We start from the raw sequence: 21024 nt of genomic DNA, 5'->3' as shown, positions 1-21024 counted from the left end.
GGCAATTGGGTTACGACACGTGTACGCATGGCCGGTCCCCCGTCAAACGATGCCACGACATAAAGTGCATTGCCTCTTTTGGCATATAAATAACATTTTTGGCATGCCCAGATATTTCCAAGTGGCCCACTATGGGAAAGAACAACAATTTAAAAAAGAAAAAGAAAAGAAAATGACAGGGACAGTTTGTGCTGTTTTTTCTGTAAAGTTCGAATCTCTCGTTTCATTAAGTAATTCCTGCTTTTGGTCGTCTAAAATAGAATAAATTGAATTGATACTGTAGCCAGCTCTGAATCCATTCGTCGTAGGATAGATTGAGTTGATTAAGAGTGCGTTTGTTTGAAGAAAAATTATTCTCCGACTTTCTGATATTTGGATAATCGATTTATAAGAAACAATTTTTATGAATTGAAAACATTATAATTACATTGGGGAAAACGGCTTTCCCCTCCGACAAGAAGGAAATCACTCTTCTAAACCAACAAACGAATAAAAATTAACTATTTTCCTTGAAAATGATTTTCGTAAAAAAAAAAAATATATTTTTTTTATCATGGGGTTTTCGATGGAATAAACGCTCCCTAGTATTACCTAGAAACTCATTTTGTTAAGTATATATTTATAAACAAAAAATAAAGCGCGCGTTCAATCTTTTGACTTACTCTCAAAGAAGGTATCATGATTCGTACTTTATGCAACTCAGTGTTCGAACTTCCGGACTAGCAATTTCTTGGAATCAAATGAATGAGCGTAATAAGAAAAATTCATACGTTCAAGGACTAGATTACTCAGATCGGAAAATTCCGGATTCCATACGTCGAGATGGCAAAGCGGGTTTGTGGATCATCTTTACGCTTTTCTATTTATAGAAAAGCGATTGATTGATCGACTAGATGGCATGCAATGGTATTGTCCAAAGATGGGAATCTCTTTTTATTAGTTGCTTACGTGGGGAGAGAAAAGGGATGAAAAAAAGAAATGGTTGAAATGCCTCGTAATCTCGAGAAAATGTATATATATTTTTTGACAAGGATGGGACACGTGTTTATGTGTTTAAGCGCCATCTGTGTCGGCGAATCGGGAGTTTCCACGTATGCATTTGACCAAATCCTGTTTTTGGATTGGTTGGTTTACGAAAATAAAAAATAAAAAAAGGGAAAGGCGAAGCATCCAAATCCAACCACTTTTCCCAAAGGAGAAAGAGGAAAAAATATCTGATGCCACTTTTGTGTTCTGTTTGCGCTAAGATCTAAACTTTAGGTGAGATCATCATCATTAACATCAACTTGAATTTGATGCGCCTGGACCCTCCATCACTTTTGACACGCGTTCCATCTCTTTAAATTGTGGAAATTGTGATCATAAAAAGCACAGGGACTTTAACTCTTTTTTTTATGTGTAATGGTGAAAGTAAAGGAATACCCCTTCGCGTTCTCGTCGAAATTCAGTGACCACCGTTCGAATTGCCGACAATTATGAAAAGTTACAGGTGAATTCGACGCGTCGAAAAAAATACAAAGGAAAACTCTTTCCAAGAATAGTGCTTTGTCATGTTAGGTCACTGACATGTCCTTTGTCTTTATTTGACTCCAGGAATGGATTGGATCGAAACAACTTTCCTGTCGGAACCTCTTTTTGTCTGTATGAATTTATGATCGTGCGAAATCGTCATAGCCAATTTTTTCAATTTTTTATTATTATTATGAAATCACAGGATGAGGATGCCTTTCGGTATTGTAAGAATTCTTATGACAGATAATTTGCCGGGTTTTCCATTGAGTTGGAGATTAAGGAAAATGGAAATTTTCTCTTATAATTTGCATGGAAGCATCCTTGCCAAACTCAGTTACCTTTTTATTTTCCTGTCTGACTTTTTTTTTTAAAAAAAGAGAGAGAAAAAATTTGATGAATAAAAAATTATTAAAAAATTTTCCAAACCAAATCTAAGGAGCCAAATACTTTTTTTTTTTTGAATTAGGGCAGGAGAAAAATGATAAAAAAAAAAAAAAAGAAAAAGAAAAAGGGAAACTTGGGGTATATAGTATAGACAATAATTAGCCCACGGTTTCACACCGGCTCTCTCATTTTTTGGTCTCTCTTCTGTTCTGTTCCCCCTTCTTCTCTGACACCGAATCCTCCAGACCTCAGCAGCTCAGACTCTTCCTCTTCCTCTTCCTCTTCCAGTTTTGGCTCAGAAGCTCACTCCAACTTCTGAATCTCGCCTTTGTCGCCAATCTCTCTTCTGTTCTATCCTTCACTTCCCGTACTATCTGGGAAGATCCTTGTCCTATATTCTTTTTCGTTTTAACCTGAATAAATATGGAAAGAAATGGCTCTTCACTCCATTAGTGTATGTTCTTGTTTTGGCTAGACTCATCTGTCGAGATCCTCCAGCATGCAGTCCTCGTTCCTGATCTTTTACCTGCATTTTCGAGCACCCATTTGAGAGGATCTGAGAACGAACCACCCCTCAAACCAAAGAAGCGCAAGATCTTGAGCCAAAGCTGCAGTTCTTCCTTCTTGGGTGCTCAAGAATCAAGACCCACTGGAGACAAAAGCTCCATTAGCTCGTGCAATCGACACGGTAGCAGATAGATCGATTATGAATGACCCTCAAGCACAAGCGAAGAAGGAGGGTTTAGGAGGAGTCGCCTTTTCTTCACCTTCTTCTCCGTCTACCGCAAATGCAGTTCCTCAGCCGTTGGAGGGCCTCCACGAGTTGGGGCCGCCGCCATTCCTCACCAAGACATACGAGATTGTGGATGACCCGACCACCGACCAGATAGTCTCCTGGAGCAAAGGCAACAACAGCTTTGTGGTGTGGGATGCTCAGGCCTTCGCCATGTCCCTCTTGCCCAGGTACTTCAAGCACAGCAACTTCTCTAGCTTCATCAGGCAGCTCAACACCTATGTAAGTTTGTCTGATCTAATTGCTTCGTTTGAGATTTACTTGATGTGAAGTAGGTTGATTTTTTTTTTTTTTTGTTGTTGCTGTTCTAGTGTGTAGGGTTGGTTTAGATGGGACTAGAGACTCACTCACTTTGTTCATTGATGTTCATGAAGCTCCTGGAACTCGGCATGAAATAGTACTTTTCTGAGTATTATAATGATTAGTTGAAGCCATTGTGCTCTCTAATTGGACTGTTTGTGTCTTTAATTTTGAGTAAAAAGCAGAAACATCCAGACTGTTCGTGCCTTTAATTTATGTCAGTTTCTCGAATCATACGTAAGCAGTGCACACAGCCACACAATTAGTATCAGACTTTCCGATATCAAAAGTTAATTTAGTTGTTCTTAACATGTGAAGCTCTAGAAATGACAATAGCATATTAACATTTTAGTCTCTCCATGGATTTTTAAACATTGGACTATACTATTTTTGGATGGTTTAGGGCTTTAGAAAGGTCGATCCAGATAGGTGGGAGTTTGCTAATGAAGGGTTCCTAAGGGGGCGAAAATATCTCCTTAAAAACATTAGGAGGAGAAGAAATCCTCAAGTAGTGCCCCATAGTTCGCAGCAAGGGCTCGACCCGTGTGTCGAAGTGGGCAGATTCGGGCTTGATGGAGAGATCGACCGGCTGAAGCGCGACAAGCAGGTCTTGATGATGGAGCTGATCAAGCTTAGGCAGCAACAGCAGACCTCCAGGACTTATCTCCAAGCGATGGAAAAAAGGCTTAAGAAGATGGAGATGAAGCAACACCAGATGATAAAATTCTTGGCGAGAGCGATGAAGACTCCCAATTTTCTACAGCAGTTGGTCCAACAGAAGGACAGGAGGATGGAGTTCGAGGAAGTGTTCGGGAAGAACAAGAGGAGGCGCTCCATCGATCAAGGACCTAGTAAAGTGAGCCTTCGTGATGATGATGATCAACTAGTCCTTAATAATGAACCAGGTACAGGCACTTTTGTTAAGGTCGAACCTCAAAACTATGGAGACATCGGTGAATTCGAAGAGTCTGAGCTTGAGAAAATTGCTTTGGACATGGATGGAGGAGTCGGTGTCGGTCGATGTGATAATGTAGAGCAAGGAAATCAAATAAGAGTAGCAGAAGAGAATGAGAATAGAGGTAATAAAGCACTTGATGAAGTCTTTTGGGAAGATTTGTTGAATGAGGGCATTGAACAAACCGGCTTACTCCATGTTGGAGGTGACGAGGACGGGGAAGACGTGAATGTCTTGGTTGAGCAACTGGGATACTTGAGCTCCACACCGTAACTTGAGCAAAGCTTAATCGAGGAAACCAAGCTGTATGCTAGCTCTTACATTGTTGGTTTAGTTCATTCGTGGATGGTTTACATTGTCTCTCGGGCTATGTGGATCAAGTTTCTGTCGAAGAATCGCGCACGCTTAGTCCTCGGCTTTCCATTGGATACAACTACGAGGACCTCTCCATGGACGTGCCAGTTCTTCATGTCATCGACTGGAGATTACTGCAAACTTCACAGATGACTTCCATAGTGTATGCGGAGTAATCTGTGCTCATTTCACGTAGTTACTTTTTGGACAACATCCTCAGTTCTAGCGAACAAGGTGGGCGGAGTCGGTCACAATTCAAGAAAGAGATCATCGGCCTTATGTGTTCCAAGTTCACGAAAAATCACGAGGTGCAAATTGGAATTACATATGATTCATTGTCCTCTTTCTTTACCAACGTTGTTCCAACTGAGAGTGCAAACTGTAGTTGCAACTTGTTATCCAAGTTTCATTGTGTTCGTTGGATGATTTATCTGGAGCATACTGCTCACATATAGTAGTATTAGGAACGTGCTGCCTTCAGCAAACTACAGCTGACATACCATTCTCATCGCGTAGATTCGAGCGTGCATGCAATCCAATGAGCATCCAATCTGATACCAAAGTCAAGACCCGTGTATCCAAAACCAGTTTAGAGCCGAGTGTGCAGCTAATCTTCTCTGAAAGCTTAAGCTATTAGAATATACTAGATATGTTCGCCGAAGCAGGAGTCAAGGATAAACCGCAGCTCGATTGTACTGGAAATTAGAATTGAGCTTTCATTGCATTGCATCTTTCTCTAGAATGCTGAATTTTTTTAAGATAATATCATGTCCGCTTGGTGGAAAAGAAAAATGATTTGCACGAGTACCGTTAAGATCTAATTAGCATCTTCAAATGTGGTTATTATCTTATAAGTAGATCTGGAATGAACTAATCTCTAAATCTCTGTAAGCACATGAGCATAACTTTCTTTTTAATCAACCTGGACGTAATAATCCGATTCTTATAGGCTTAAGCTAGGAGAATATGCTGTATATGTTTGCTGAAGCAGAAAACTATTGGATAAATTTTGATTGTCTTGGCAATTAGAATTGGACTTTCATTGCCCCGTATCTTTCTCTAGAATGCTGCACTTTTCGGCTAAATATCGTGCCCTCTCGATAAAAATAATGGCTTCACACAAGTACCATTAAGATCAAATTAGTATCCTGACAAGTAAATTTCGAATGAATAGATACCCAAATCACTACATCGCATGTGCGCATAACTTTTTTTCAATCACGGAGGACCTAATCATTATTATATTATTGTTTCATCGAGATCTCATCCAAACCAGGATGTCGCTTTCTTGTTCTAGAATAGGTCTTTTTTTTCAATTCTTTTAGGTTTATGCTCTGCTCCGAGTAAAAAAAGTCTGCCGGTTTTTTATCGTATAGGAAAAATGACAATTTGTTTCTTGTGGGGTTAGGTCTTAAGATTGACATAAACTTCATTTTCATATATTATTGCTGCTTTTACACTTCATTGAAACTTCCAGCTTCCAATCATTTCCAAGGAATTGGGGTCTTGTCAAACCGTGATTACGCTTGGTTAGGATCTACCACATTCCAGACTCAACAGAAAGGTGTGCATTGTAATATCTTACTGAGTACCAATAATGGGAGACGAGTCAATAATCGTAGAAATAATAAAATATATAGAGGTAGCAAGTACAATAATGGGAAACATGTCCATCTTTTGTACAAGTCGCGTCCATTTTTGGACTAATTGGCAATTTGTACATACTACTTCTACATATTCTATGATTCTATGATTAATGACTTGTAATAAACATGGGAATGTACTCCGAATTTGAAATTTGGGAGTGCATGTTTTTCTGCTTGTGCCAAATATTGTCTTTGCATCTTATCCTGGGGAACCCCAACTCAAGCCCTACGCAGTCTCAGTTCCGAGTACCTTGTAATCACAGAGCACCTTGATGAGGTCTTTTGGGAAGATTTGTGGAACGATGGCATCGAACGGGCTGGCTCTCATGGCGGTGTCGGAGGTGAAGAGGATGGGGAAGTCGCGGGTGTCTTGGCTGAGCAACTGCGATAACTCGGGCTCTACTCCATGGCTCGAGTGAAGCTCAAAGCTTTTTGTTCATGAGTGATCCTTGCGCGGACGACTGACCGGATTCCAGGAAACCAAGCTGTACATTCATGGATGGTTTACTTTATCTTGGGCTCTAAGGATCTAGTATCTGTCGAAGAATCGCACGCACTTAGTCCTCTGCCTCTTGTTTTTGACTGGAGATTAGGGCCGAACTCGATAGATGAGCTTCTCACGTGTGTGCAAAGTAAGCAGTGTTCATGTCACTCAGTTACTGAAAACAAGGGGGCCGGAGTCTATCGAAATATTAAGGACGAGATCAGCCTAAGATGTTCCGAGAGCTCACGAGGAAGATGCACGAGTGTCGACTCGCCGGCGACTCGCTGCAGTCCTTTGCGACAGAAATCGGTTAAGTTCATCGTTATTTTGCTGCACCAACGTTGTTCCATCATCTGAGTTTTTTTTTTCCAACTGAGCATGCAAGGTGTAGCTGCAGCTTGTTATCCAATTCTTGTTGTGTCGAGTTGTGCTCTTTTGATCTTGAGCATACTTCCCATATAGAGTAGTCTCAGGTTTGTACCGTTTTCAGCAATCCGATAAGCATGCAATCTCATATTAGAATCCGAGTCCTGTGGTTTTGAAATCAATTTAGAGTTGAGTGTGCAATTATCTTCTCGAAAAACTTGAGCAATTAGAGTACACTAGATATGTTTGCTGAAGTAGAACTCAGTAGATCGTGCCATGCAGGATGGACATAATAACAATTTCTTACTTATAAAAGTCTAAATGTTTGTGCGGCTCATGAACATAACTTTCTTTTCTTAATCAAGCTGGACATAATAACGATTTATATTTTATTTTATTTTATCGGCTTGGCTCTAGACTTACATAAACTTCAATATCGTGCATTAGTGTTGATTTTGCACAATTAGAGACTTCCAGCTTTTAATCACTTCCAAAGAATTGTGGGTTGTGTCAAAAGACCAAATTTGTCTTTGTCGAACCTTGATTATGTTTTGGTTGGGATCTACCACATTCCAGAAGTGGGTGATAAACACGGAAAGGCGTGCAATCTTATATTTTTCTCAGGAGCAATAATGTGTTGACGAATCATCAACATAAAATCATAGTACATTAGAAGTCTTAATTACCATCTTCTGTTTGCTTTTTGAAGAGCTCAAGAATTCATTCCCTTTTGTCTCGTGTCATCTCATTTGTACTTGTCCTAAAAAACTCACTTGTCCACCCTCTTGGTTTGTTTGTTTTTTAATTAGCTTAATCGTCCAATTTCTAGCTAGGACCTCGTTTTGTGGACAGTACAACTAGTCGATGTTCACAAGTTCCTATCGACAACACTTCTTCGGAGTATATCGTTGATGCGAAAATCAAAAGTGCTAGATCGCATCATCAGACTGCTTGTACGAGAAAGCTTTCGACTATTTTGATGCCGGGATAAGAGTTGCTAGTGAAGCTATTTAAGTAGAAGATTAGGAGCTCAAAGCAAGATTGTTTTGTGACAAAAAGCTTGAACACTTGTTGACGAGTTTGAAGCCTTTGTTTCGGCGAAAACCTTTATGTCAATTGTCAAATTACAAAGGCCATTTCTTTGCTTGGTGTGTCTACTTATGTAAGCCCATCAAAGTTCAATACTTGTCCAAAAAACACATCATTGCAAGCCCATTAATACTGTAGTAAACAGAATGAAACTGCAGAAGTTTATATAAACCAGACATTTACTCACAAACTAGCCCCAGCTACCTATACAAGCAATAGAGCTACAAATAGATTCGCCAAACGAGTGGATCAGGTCAGGTCAGGTCGGGTCAAGTCGAAAATTGTCCGACCCAAATAGATCGCTTTAATTTATTTTGACCTATTTTCATGTAATGCAAATGTAATGATCTAGATCTTACCCGACCCGACCCATATTAGCTTAATTTAGAAAAAAACTCACACACAACTAAAATGAGAACGTGGAGTGAGAGAGAGCGAGAGAGAGTGAGAGAGAACGAGAGAACCATATAGGTGGGTTACATTTAAGTAAGTTGTAATCTCATTTAACACTCATAATATGTTCGACTTTGCCATTTTGAACCCATTTACTGAATATAACAAACTCAAATAACAACTCAGCTCACTATAAATGATTTTTTTTTTTGGTCGTACACTATAAATGAATTAAAAAAAATGAATTTACGACATATTTTGACAGATCTCGCTACAAAATGATCTACCCTCAAGAAACACCCAACCCCGCCTTAATAAGCATGGCCATCTTAGCACGAACAGCATCGAGAACATTATGCAAAACTCTTACCTGCACAAGGAGCTACTCCATTAGCACTGCCCCATTCCTTTCCCTCCAAATTTGATAGATGGATCCATTCAAAGCAAAGCCTAAGCACACATGTCAGCCGCCAACATGCCTTTGAACGCTACTAAAGTGCAAGAGCCGACTCCAAACCGCTCTCCGGAGGAGTAGCATTCAGAAAACAAGTGATGTCTTGATTCCAAAAGAAGACATAGAGACGCAAACAGCGCCGGCCGGCTTCCGTTTCCTCGACCTGTCGAAGTTTAACAACCTGTTAAGAACGGACATCCAAACAGTAAGACCAAAATTTGGTAAATTAGGATTGAACCGCGCCAAATCTGCGCCACGTGACTTTACGGGCTCTCTGTCTTACAAGGTTCCAGCCATCTGCATTAGTGAGAACACCAAAGGTTCGAACCTGCGAAAGTTGCTCGATCATCAGATGCAGAACGAGGCAGCAAACAATTGTGCCGAGCAACTTGAATGTCTGTCTACTCAACAATCAAGATGGAACTGGAGGCCAAAGGCACTCATCTCCACTAATAACTAGGGAGACTTCACCATGGACAGGCAGAGAAGATTCGTAGGTGGATAAATATCAGATAAAACTTGACATGGATGCCAGTCGTCGTGCTATAAAGAAGTATTTTTACAATCTCCCATTAAAAGCTCAATGTGAAGTTTTCTGCTAGGATTCGGCTCGTAAACCACAAATGAAGCAAAGTTTAAAGACGAAAAAAGGAATCGAGACATAAGGTTTATCATGGTTCACCCTCAAATTAGGATTATATCGGGCAAATGATTCCACTATAATTAGCACATCGCACCTTATCTATTACATCTTTCAATTATAGGAGAAAGATTCATGGGCCTAAGTCCCAACCACCAATAGAAGAAATATGAGTACAAACTGTAAAAGCCCTCTTGGCAGCTTGAGAGCGCTATCCTCGTGACCCCCACTTGCTTATTGGGGAGCGAGACCCCTGTATTTTCCTGTGTAATGAAAGTATGAATCACGCCCCAATAGTTTCAAGAAAGCATTTGCATCAAGTATCTTCCTCCAAGTATAGGCGTTGTCATGCTTAGGCTGAGATATAATAAACGTAGGTTCCCGAAATTAATAAAACGAAGAATTTCAACACGAGATATTACTACAAATGTCAATGTTGTATGTGATAAAACAAAATCATTCCAAGCCCGTTATAAAGCCCAAAATGGAAGAACTTTGCCCCAATCTCAAGCGACCGGAGGATCGAGGTGATGGCTCGACTCGACTCGACTCGATTCGATGTATCACTTGAATTCATATGATCCGACAAAGACTGCTCCTCTCTAAACGGGCTCACGATGTGTCCTCAAATTTTTCCCCAATCATAGGGAGAAACACTTTGCAAATCCTTTTGGTTTTGTTCTTCGCCTCTCTTAAGATGATTTTCTTTGAGTTGAAGAAAAGGTAGGTTTGCTTTGAAAATCGTGCATTGACCTCTCTCGATTGGGGAGAGAGCCCGAGAAACTGACTTAGCGAATGAAACTGGCGCCTAAGATTATGGTAATCAATCGCAGTTGAGTCCACTTCTGGATGGTGATTAACCTAACATTGGCCACTAAAGCCATAATTATCCAAAAAGTTTTAAATGTATTATTATACATCGGCCAATTCAGTTCTAAACATTTCAATAACGTTAATTTAGTCATAAATCTTTCAATTGTGCCAATTTAGTCATAAGCATTTCAAAGTTTTGCTACTTTAGTCCTACACCTATATTTTTGAATAATTAGCTGGAAGGTCTACATTAACAAATTGTCAAAATGTTTAGTAGTAAATTGGCGAAACTTCGAAAGTTTTAGGATTAAATTTGCACAATGAAAAAAAGTTTATAACTGAACCGACCGCCGTACACTAGGTTTATGACTTTTTGTATAATTTTCACCCCCACTTGGAAGTAGTCAAGAAGCCAGTAAATAAGCACTAATCTGACTTTCGTTTTAAATTGGGTACTGAAAAGCTCGGCCGCAAAGGCAGTTAATGCAGAATCAACAAACCATTAAAACAAAAGAATGTTAAGACAATTGATCTGACTTTTCTCCATACATAAAGTCATGAACTAGACATTAAAGCTACAGGCAAGATCGTCATACCCACATATGAAGTGTCGGTAGGTAAGGGTTGGAAACTTTAGGCCACTTGATATTTCAATTTCAGCGCCTATAGTGATGGGCCTAAGGTTGTGATTTTACGTTATTATACATCGCACAGGCACTCCCATGAGATTTCCGCTAGAGTTGTCGAACCGGAGGAGGACGAAAATTAAAGCTGAGGAAGTAGAGGAGACTAGTGCGTGACTGGATGGTCCGCGTAGAATAGGTCGGGTCGAGTTTGGCTCGATTCCTTTCGGGTTTGAATAATTCAAACATCGAGATTAAAAGGTCACGAGCTTGAGGACACTGAACTTGAATGCCGGATACTCTTCGAATCCCTTTGGTTCCAAAGTTTTCGGGCCTAATCCGGCACAATGGCAATTCGATGACTCTATTGCCATTCAAGTAACTGGACGGTTTTAACGCTCTTCGTTATAAATAGGAAGAATAGGATATTAAAGAATAACAAATCACAATCCATCAATCAAAACAAACAAAAATAATAAATACAAATCGTTCTATCAAAATAATAAAAATAAAAATAAAAATAAAAATTCCAGCTTTTAAAAAAAAAGGAAAAAGAAAAGACAAAAATACAAAAAATATAGAAATTACAATGTAAAAAACCTTCGAATTTTGTTTGAATGTGCAATGCTACCTCCAAAATTTTAATTGCTTAATATGACCCATAAAATTTAATTCAATGTGTAATGTTGTCCTTGAAAATTTTGATAAAAGTTCAATTTAGTCCATAAATTATTATAGTCGGGGATTCAATCTAGTCCCTGGATTATCTAGCCCAAGGACTAAATTCAACATGTACAAAAAATTTAGAGATCTTATTGAGTAAATTGAAAGTTTAGATATCACGTTGTATATTTTAATAAGAATTCGGGAATGATTCGTGCCATTTCTCCAAAAAAAAAAAAAAAAAACATAGAATAGGGGGAAGGAAGTCGAGGGACAATTCCGTCAGAAGGAAAACGAGCAAAAACGACGCTTCAACCGTACAGATTTATCGTGCCCCCCTCTCCTAAACCCAAACCCAAAATTAGCTCACGTCATCATCCCCCTCCTATCTCTCTCTCCCTCTCTGTACTCCTTGAAACCTTCGTCTCTAAGCTCGCTCTCCACGCTTTCGTACTCGAAAGGCGCTCCAATTCGCCGATTGCCTTCGCCTCCCCGCATTTTCCACGCAGATCCATCCCCGCAATGCTGCCGCAGCCGGCGCACCTGGAGTCGACCTCGGGCCTCTGATCGGAGTTGACTCGGCGCGGCGCACGGAAGCTAGTCCGATCCCGGAGCTTCCCCCCCCCTCCAGCAAATGGGAGCGGTGCCCTCGACGCCGCGGAACGCCGCCGCCCGGCCGCAGGAGACGGCGGAGTACCTGATCGGGACGTTTGTCGGCGAGAAGTCGTTCCCGCTGGGCTCCGACTTTTGGCAGAAGCTTCTGGAGCTCCCGCTCGATCTCAGGTGGCCTGCTCAGCGCGTCAATCAAGCTTGCGAGCTTTTAGGTGAGCAGCGCCCTGTCGACGGTTGAGTTTGTCGGTGGTTAATCGTGTTGATTCGTGAAATGGTCATCTGTGTTGCTTAATTGTGGGAAGCGGAGGCGATTATGTGGTTTTTGTTGCGATTTTGTTTCCGTTTAACGAAGGAAAATTCAGTTCTTGCGGTGGCTTTAGGTAATTAAGTGTTGCACGGTTCTGAAGTGTCAATTCCGTGCATGATTCTCGCTATCTAGATTTCTTGCAATCTGTGCATTCTACACGCGGTTGTCGTGCTAGTTTGTGATTATAAGAGTCTTCCGCTGACTATGGATTTGGTGAATGAATTGCATGCTACGTGAATGCCTCTAGCTTCATGGACATTAATACCTTGGCAATTAACTTTGTCGTGGATTTTCTGTACTTAAATTATACATTAGTAAACTTCATCAGATGTTTTTCTTTAGAGATGACAAAGAAGTAGTTAAGGAAGAAAGCAACTGCAACATGTGGCACAAAAGGAGCTTGCGAGCACATGTATAACAATTTTTTATGTCTCAATACTTGAAGTTGCAGTGATGTGGCCCCTGGTACAGTTTCGCTTATGCTGTGCTCTTGCTACTCATTCCAAGTTCTGCTTCTTTAGTGTTGTTTGTACTGGCCCCTCAAAGGCATGTTCTTCCCCGTGAGCATTTGACTCTATACATTTTGCTTTCTCCCTGTTTTCCTTTATTTGTGCAGCGCAAAACAATTGCTATACCAGGCATCTGGCGAAGATTTTGATTCATCTGGCATGGTGTTTGCAAGAGTGCACATCCACTTCTGGAATAACGTCCTCAGTTTCTCTAAAGGCCACTAATGCGCTGTTCATTTCATCAGTTTTCTTGAAACACTTGATTGAAAATGCTAAAAGCGACAATCTTGAGGAGCTTTGTCTATCACTTGATGAAAGTGAACCTATTCCATCGCAATTTACCAGAGGTATAAATTCTGAGCTTATATGACATTTCTTCCTGTATTGGCTTCTCTAGAATTGATAGTTCTATGTTTGGTCTTGTATGCATAGTCTACTAAGGGCTTTTATGAATGTTTTAATTGTCTAATCCTCGTCTAAGCTCAGATAAGTGCTTCTCTGAAGTTTCTTTGAGGTTGGATTTTAGATGAGTGATGCTTGTAACTGTCTTTTGAATATATCTGCATATGATGTTTGGATCATTGGGGAACCTCCAAATTCAGAGGAATCTGACTTGGTCCATAATTCCTTTTAAGGTCATATATACCTGTCCAGACCAAGGGGCCTAATCTCTGTGTAAATCCAGATTTAATTCAAGTTGTCCCGGGGCCTACTTACTTGATATCTTTGTTGGTGCAGTTTCAGTGATATTCATCTTAATAGATTTAGGTATGCTTGAATTTGTTTTCTGTTGAGTTAACTTGTGCCGACATTCAACATAGTTTTCTCTAATTATGTTTTTATTGCTTTTTCTCCATCTTGTGTTCCTTTTTTTTTTTTTTTTTTTGGCTGGGGGGAAGGGGGTGGTGGTTGGTAGTGGTGATTTTGGTTGCTGCTTTACAATCGTTAGAGAAGTGAATAAATTATCTGGGTTCTTTGCAGATCAAAACATAGAAAGTCTTGTCATGCATAGTGTGCTCAGTTTCATTGGCTCAGTGGATGTAAGGTATGTTCTGATTTCTGGGGACAATGTATGTGTAAACTGTAATCATTTATGTCTTTTATTACCACTGCTGCTGTCTTTTTTTTTTTTTTTTATTTTAAATCTTTTCTCATCGTCGTCGTCTTCTTATTCTTTATTTATGTCCCAGTCCCAGCACATACCTCCTCCACCAGGAGCTGCTAAGGTTCATACTGGTTGCAATGTCAACTCAACTTCTTGCCGGACAATCTCCAGGACCAAAAGATGCAAACCCATTCATTGACGCAGCAATGGCTCAGGTCAGTAAATATTGCATAGGTTGATTGTCTGCATTCTTCATATTACATACATCTTCATTTGTCAATTTGCAGGAAAGTTCTTTAGTTTCATTGGTGGTCCAAAGACTGCTGCTCAACTACATGATTTGGCCACGTGTTCCCTTTGGTGGAGCATCTTATCCAACATCTGATGATAGCCAGGCTGGCGTTCTTCAGAGGGTTGGCTCTGCAGCTGGTATAGTTGTTTGGCCATGCTAATTCACGGATTTAATCTTTGTTTTATTTGATATGCATGCCTCATATGCTCGTTACATGCTTATTTGTTTGCATAATGTTCATTCTATTGGGTGTGTTTTCACATTTTCTCTTTTGAGTGGCTAATTTTCTCTTTTAGACACGTGTTCCCCCTCGATAGTCTCTTATTCTCGCTAGTCTAGTCACGTTTCTTTAATTTTGCTAGAATGAACTTTGTTATTAATGTACTCTCTAACTTAGCATATTCCAAGCTTCAAGGACCACACATGTTCATGATCCCAACAATTACTTACTTAGGTGTGCTTCGTCATGATCAGAAAAGAACCATGCATGTGCATGAGATAATTAATTGGTGTGTAATTAATGTGATCTGTGGTCATAATACGACAAGAAGTAGGCGTTTTCCCATAGAAGATTGGATGATTCCTGAATCTTAGAATTTAGGCACCTGCTTCTTTTATCTGTTGGTATGTACCTTCAGTGTGTAATCTGTACTTGTTGTGAATGAGATCTCTGTTCATCTAAAGGAGGAGAAATGGCCCAACGGGGTGTAGTTTCCTAGAAAGCAAACAACCAACCTAATTGACAGTGGTAAACAGGCAGAAAAATTGGATATGCTAAGGATGTGCATGGGTCGATCCCACCATGAGTTTGTCTATCAAAATGGCTTAATATGCTTCCACATGGATCGTAGACCATAGTTATTTATTTATTATTTTTTATATTGTCAAAACAACTTACACTCTTAAGTTTTTGATATGTGACTGTATGTCTTAAAAAACCGTCTGCGGAGGAAACTTTTGCCTCAGCTGGTTGAGCATAATATTTACCTAAACTTCATGGTGCTAAGCATCCGGGTAGATCTGCCCTTGTTGACTCTGCTTTGGGAGTGGAAAACAATCAATGAGGGCACCACTTATTTGAGCTAAAACTTCTAGCATTGATTTATGTCTGTATCAGATAATTTTGTGAAAGTCTGGTTGTTTGCACTTTCTGCAGTATTATTTTTGTGAAGGTGATTTTCTTCCTATTATACAAGTGAGAACCACTTAATGGATCTGTTATTCTCTATTTGCAGCAAACATTGTCCTGTTTCCATTTAGCTATTTGGTCCCTTCAAGGGATGAGGTACCAAGAAGCCCTTTGGCAGAATGTAGTCTCCTTGTGCTGCTTGTTCTCATCCATTACCGTAAATGCCTTCTGGTTGATGAGTCCATAACAGACAGAAGTGGTGACAGTGCCACTAGTGATACTTTGTCAAAGGAAGATACGTATTTATGCGACAACCCTTATTGCAAGGCCCTAGAAAATGCAAGAGATGTGGAATGTAATTGTGCTCCCCTTTTGTCCTTTTTATGCTGGTTATGTACCTATCTTGGTGGTGAAGTAAACCTTTGCTTGCAGTTGATCGCTCCGTGGATGTCGAGGGAAATGCATTCAATTGTCCGCTTGTGAGGATTCCATTTGCTTCTCTGTTTGACACTCTTGGGATGTGAGTAAATTGATGTTCCTCTTCTTGCACATGTGTGTTAGATGCCCTTATTCTTAGGAGACTTGCTCTGCTACCCATTATCAGGCTGGGAGTTTTTTTAGTTTTTTGGGAAGTACAACTGGCTAATTATTCTGAAGATACTGATTGAATTTGTTTTGTGTGACTGGATGCTTTGTTCGTCAACGAAAATGTTGAGCTGCTTCTGTTTCCAACATGATTAACCTAGTTTGTGAGTAGATCAAACTGTGCAATGAGTTCTGGCATCTGAATCCCGTGAAGATTCTGTCATTCTTTTCACTTTTACCAGTAATAGATGAGGGTTAAGAGCTGTATTGTGCTTGCATTTCTTCAATGTGTATCAGTTTTTATTCCAGCTCTAAGTTCAAGATTTTGGCAGCATGTCCTTCTGTCAGATCTTCTTTCTGGTTTGGTCCGTGGCCATGCTGGAGAGAAAATTGAAATACCTTCGTTGATCATCATGGTTTGGAATCTTTGGATCCCATGGCGTTTTTATTTTATTTTATTTTATTTTGGGGGCACGGGGGTTGGGGTGGGGTGAGTTGTTTACTTAATGTTATTGTAGTCTCCAAGTGCATGATGCAAACAGGACCTGATGAATTTATGTTAAAAAATATGGGTAGTACTGCAAGAAAATAGCTTCTGCTTATATAGGGTTGAAGAGTGAAGATAATCTCATAGTTGAGGAAGATGAAAAGAGAGGTAATGGCACTGGTCTCCTGAAGTTGACTAGCGACCAATTATCTTCTCTTAGCATGTTAAATCTTTACCTTTTTGCGGTCACTTCTGTCTCACTAATTTTGAAGTTTGATTGTATTGGTCTTACGTTTCTTGATGAGTAGTCCGTAAGGTTGTCCTGAATTTGAAAAGCAATATACTTAGATGGCTTTCTGTTAGTTTGTTTGTGTGGATAAATCTTAAAATTCTAGGTTCTCCATATCTCTTTGCCCTCACTCCCCTCCTATCAAAAATTAAACTTTAGAAAAAAATAAATGCACGTGCCTGCCATTTTCCCTCTAGTATCTTAGGGGAGCCTTTTTTGGGCCTCTGCAGGTGCTTGGCAGATGAGACTGCTGTTCTCTTGCTGTACTCACTGGTTCAGGGGAATTCTGGCTTTCTGGAGTATGTTTTCGTGCGAACTGATATTGATACACTGGTAAGAATAGTAGTTTGATGATCCTTATAAATAATGTTATATGTGTGTACCAGAGGACATTATAAATAGCATGGGGGATTCTTTTGAAAATAGTCCAGTCTGTTATGTGTATCAGGATTTAGGTAGTTGTGTTCTTGTAAAGCATTCTAATTTGATGATAGTATAGTGCACACGCTCTGTCTGATGTGAGGTTTGTTTTGGACAGTTTATTTTTTAGTCTGCCTAGAGATTATAAACGTTTAAAGACCTATATGAGCATATAATTTGGTATATTATATTTTCTCTGGATGTATGAGGGCTGCAGCTGTCTTTTATGATTAATTTTGGCTGTGGTTGAATAACAGTTGATGCCCATCCTGGAGACATTGTATAATGCTTCAAGGAGGAGCTCCAATCATATCTATATGCTTCTGATCATACTCCTCATACTTAGTCAGGACTCTTCTTTTAATGCCAGCATTCACAAACTGGTAAGTTGTGCCTTTATAATTCTGAGAATTAGCTTTATTGATCCTGTTATTTATGCAATTACAATTTTCCTGGACAGATACTGCCAAGTGTTTCATGGTACCAGGAACGCCGGCTTCATCAGACATCTCTTGGTTCCTTAATGGTCATTATTCTAATAAGGACAGTGAAGTACAATCTATCAAAACTGCGGGTATGACTATCATGGATCAGCTTCTGTTGTAATGAATGCTGTTTATCTTTCTGAAACCTATTGTATCCACAGGTTATGTCAAACAGCTAGTGAACTATTCTTAACCTGAATTTGAAATGATTCAAAAGGAAGCTTCGTTGATTTGTTTTTGCAATCCATCTTATGGTAAATTATCATGATGACCATAGAGGGTGGGCTTTCACACACACACACACGCACGCACGCACGCACATGCACACATGCACACAAGCACACGCGCACGCGCGCGCGCACACACACACACGTTTTTTTTTAAATCCTAATGGATGTGTTGAATGAATGTATCATATGTCGATCTTCGTAAGTGTCTTGCCCATGGTGAAGCTTTATTTCAAAACATTGTAATGAAATTGGAACAGATATGGTTCAGCCTTCCTGGAGGGACTTGTTGCAAGTGTTTCCTGAAAATTCCATTCTGCAACTATGCTGCCTACTGACTGAACCTACTTAATAGCAGTCATGTATATGTATGTCTATTGTTTTGTTGTACCATGATTAGTCCCTTGACGATGGCAAGTCTTATAGTTTCTTTGGACCAGTACATTTACCATGCAAGTTCGTTGCAGGATGTTTATTTGCATACAAACTGCCTAGCTACTTTGGCAAACATGGCTCCTCATTGTCATCGATTGAGTGCATATGCATCGGAGCGTCTGATCAGCCTTTTTGATATGCTCTCAAGAAAGTACAGTTACCTGCTCCATTGTTCTTGTTATGGTGTCAATTTTCTTTCTAGATCGTTGATTGTATCAAGATTTAGACTTGCATTGTTTTGCTGGATATAGGTATAATAAATTGGCAGAACAACGAGATGGGAAGATTAACACAACTAAAGGGAACTCGCAAGAAGAGGAAGGCCTTACTGAAGACATGGTACAGTTGCAGTATCTGCTATTATACTCAGTGGTGCCTTTTGATACGTCCCTTTCTTTTATATACCCCTGCTACTAACATGAGTTGGCTGTCATTGCAGTCGACAGAGTTCTATATTTACACTGACTTTTTAAGGATTGTCCTTGAAATCTTAAACGAGATTTTGACATATGCACTGCCTCGGAATCCTGAGGTAAGGCCAATAGCATTATGTTTTATACTATTCAGCACTGTACCCTCTATACCTTTTTTCTAGTTTATGACTTGTAACCATCAGTCACTTGTCTTTGGCAGGTTGTATATGCAATAATGCACAGGCAGGAAGTCTTTCAGCCATTTAAGAATCATCCCCGGTTTAATGAGCTACTTGAAAATATTTACACGGTATGCTTCAGAGCTTCCCTAGCTAGCGACTTTAGTGCAATGTTTTTCATGCTTCCAGTATGCTTTTTCCCTCTTAGTAATATGTGAAATGTACAATGGATTTCCAGGTATTAGATTTTTTCAATAGCCGTATGGATGCACAGAGAGTGGATGGTGAATGGTCAGTGGAGAAAGTTCTTCAAGTAATTATTAATAATTGTCGATCTTGGCGTGGTGAAGGGATGAAGGTATGACATTCCATTTCCAAGTTTGTTATCATGATTGTCGATGCCATGTAGTGTACATAGCTTCCTATCAATGTCATATGACGCAAGAGATGTAATTTGACAGATGTTCACCCAATTACGCTTCACATATGAGCAAGAAAGTCAATCTGAGGAGTTCTTCATTCCCTACGTGTGGCGGCTGGTTCTACCTCGCTGGTAATAACATACTATGTGCTGTTGCCTTAGACTCTGCTGATTCCGGTTGCCTGCTTGTTTTAGTTGTGTATAGAAAATGTTTAGTCCATTATGCTGATTTAGTCAGTGTTATCTTCTCAATATACATCTCATAGTTTGATAATAATTCTTCATTGTCCAGTCATGTCTGGTCGCTAATATTGCGCTGATTTTTCTTTTGTCAGTGGATTCAGTTTTGATCCCAGTGCAATCACTTTGTTTCCAGTGGATCTCTCTGTACAAGTAAGTATTTGATATTTTGGGAAATTTTTCACAGTAAGTTGATTTTGATTGGTGACCTGAGTCTTACCTTTGGTTTCTCGATGTGTGAAAATGGTAAATATGATGTTAGTTTGGCAAGATACCTGTGATGAATGCATTGAAGTTTTGGCATTTGTAAGACTCACAATGATGTCGTCTGAGTTATTGCGGCAATAAAATTTTGGGCATTGCAAATACTTGATTTGTCCTTTCCTTTGACCGGTTACCGTTCTTCTTTATTGGGTTGGGAGGGAAGCTGACAATCTATCTTCTTGTTTTACATGCATTCTTTGGTAGTTCAAGCAAGCATAATGTGCTTACAATATATAGGAGTCGTATAGATGATACTTGGTCCAAACAAGGCTCCACCGAAAAATACACATTCTAGCTAGTTAGGAAACGAATGTGCGTTTCCATGCTCTCTGCCCGCTGACATTTGCATTTGCGGAAGCCAACTTGATGCTTGTATCTATTTTGAGATGTCATTAGGTGTTCCAACTCCATCATCTTTTTTTTTTCCTCATAAATGTATGAAGGGTGATTAGATTTTGCCTTCCTTTCTTTCCTAGGATGGCATTATTCACGTCTATGCGATGGAATAGGCAGTAGTATTGCGCCAGGAGAACTTTCATGCCTTAGGAGTTTCTTGTTGCTTCTTCACCGTTTAATTTCCTCTCTTTTTGCTGCTGATGCTTTTGACTTTAGCTGCCAAGAGAAAGCGATGTGGAAGATGCTAACAAGCCTCAAGTTGGGGAGCTGAAGGCGAATGGGATTGATCTCGAACCCTAGTGGGGTTCCCTACAAGTACAAATTAAAACCACTGCTGATCCGCACAGATCTTCTAATCTATATATAGAGAATGTGTACATACAAAGAAAATAGTAACCTGTATTCTTGTCATTCTTTTCTGTTCATATGTCTGAGATACTGTAGAGCCGAGCTTCCGTAGGTCATGAACGAGAGAGAGATATACACCTTATGTAATGAATAAACAAGGTCACTTGAATTCTAATTCAATGTATAATTTTCCTGGGGGAATATGATGATATCCCTTTTGTTTCTTCCGGGAAGGTAATTTTCTTGCTTTTAACCATGAATCCAGTCTATAGTATCAAGGCAGGCAACTTGGGGGATAAGGATGTCAAAAGTATCATATCTTTTGTACGGAATTCATTTGAGCGTCAGGATTTTTCAATCGATTATTCCAGTGCAGTAGCTTATGGTAAAAGTTATGGTATTTGTATTTACA

At 39.7% G+C, this 21024-nt stretch overlaps 2 protein-coding genes across 3 annotated transcripts; both read left to right on the top strand.

Moving 5' to 3' along the window:
* Positions 1-2086: 2086 nt before the first annotated feature.
* Positions 2087-4755, top strand: LOC115750269 (heat stress transcription factor A-6b-like). 2 transcript variants are annotated; one of them, XM_030687502.2, is made up of 3 exons: positions 2087-2521; positions 2588-2911; positions 3393-4755. In XM_030687502.2, the coding sequence occupies exons 2-3, from the start codon at positions 2603-2605 to the stop codon at positions 4215-4217; spliced, it is 1134 nt and encodes a 377-aa protein (XP_030543362.1). In that variant the 5' UTR covers positions 2087-2521; positions 2588-2602; the 3' UTR covers positions 4218-4755. The 2 variants fall into 2 exon arrangements, with proteins under 2 accessions (XP_030543362.1, XP_048136077.1); XM_048280120.1 differs by having other exon boundaries at positions 2087-2911.
* Positions 4756-11898: 7143 nt separating this feature from the next.
* Positions 11899-20845, top strand: LOC115750268 (dymeclin). The gene is made up of 18 exons (XM_030687501.2): positions 11899-12293; positions 13005-13244; positions 13879-13942; positions 14088-14217; positions 14290-14431; positions 15530-15778; positions 15856-15943; positions 17015-17117; positions 17462-17587; positions 17665-17778; positions 18384-18502; positions 18603-18690; positions 18791-18883; positions 18985-19074; positions 19182-19301; positions 19405-19496; positions 19700-19757; positions 20481-20845. The coding sequence occupies exons 1-18, from the start codon at positions 12104-12106 to the stop codon at positions 20562-20564; spliced, it is 2190 nt and encodes a 729-aa protein (XP_030543361.1). The 5' UTR covers positions 11899-12103; the 3' UTR covers positions 20565-20845.
* The last annotated feature ends 179 nt before the right edge of the window (positions 20846-21024 follow it).

This window comes from Rhodamnia argentea, chromosome 1, assembly GCF_020921035.1.
Source record: "Rhodamnia argentea isolate NSW1041297 chromosome 1, ASM2092103v1, whole genome shotgun sequence".
NCBI lineage: Eukaryota > Viridiplantae > Streptophyta > Magnoliopsida > Myrtales > Myrtaceae > Rhodamnia > Rhodamnia argentea.
Note: the sequence above shows the minus strand (reverse complement) of the source record. Positions and strands in the feature narration are given on the sequence as shown.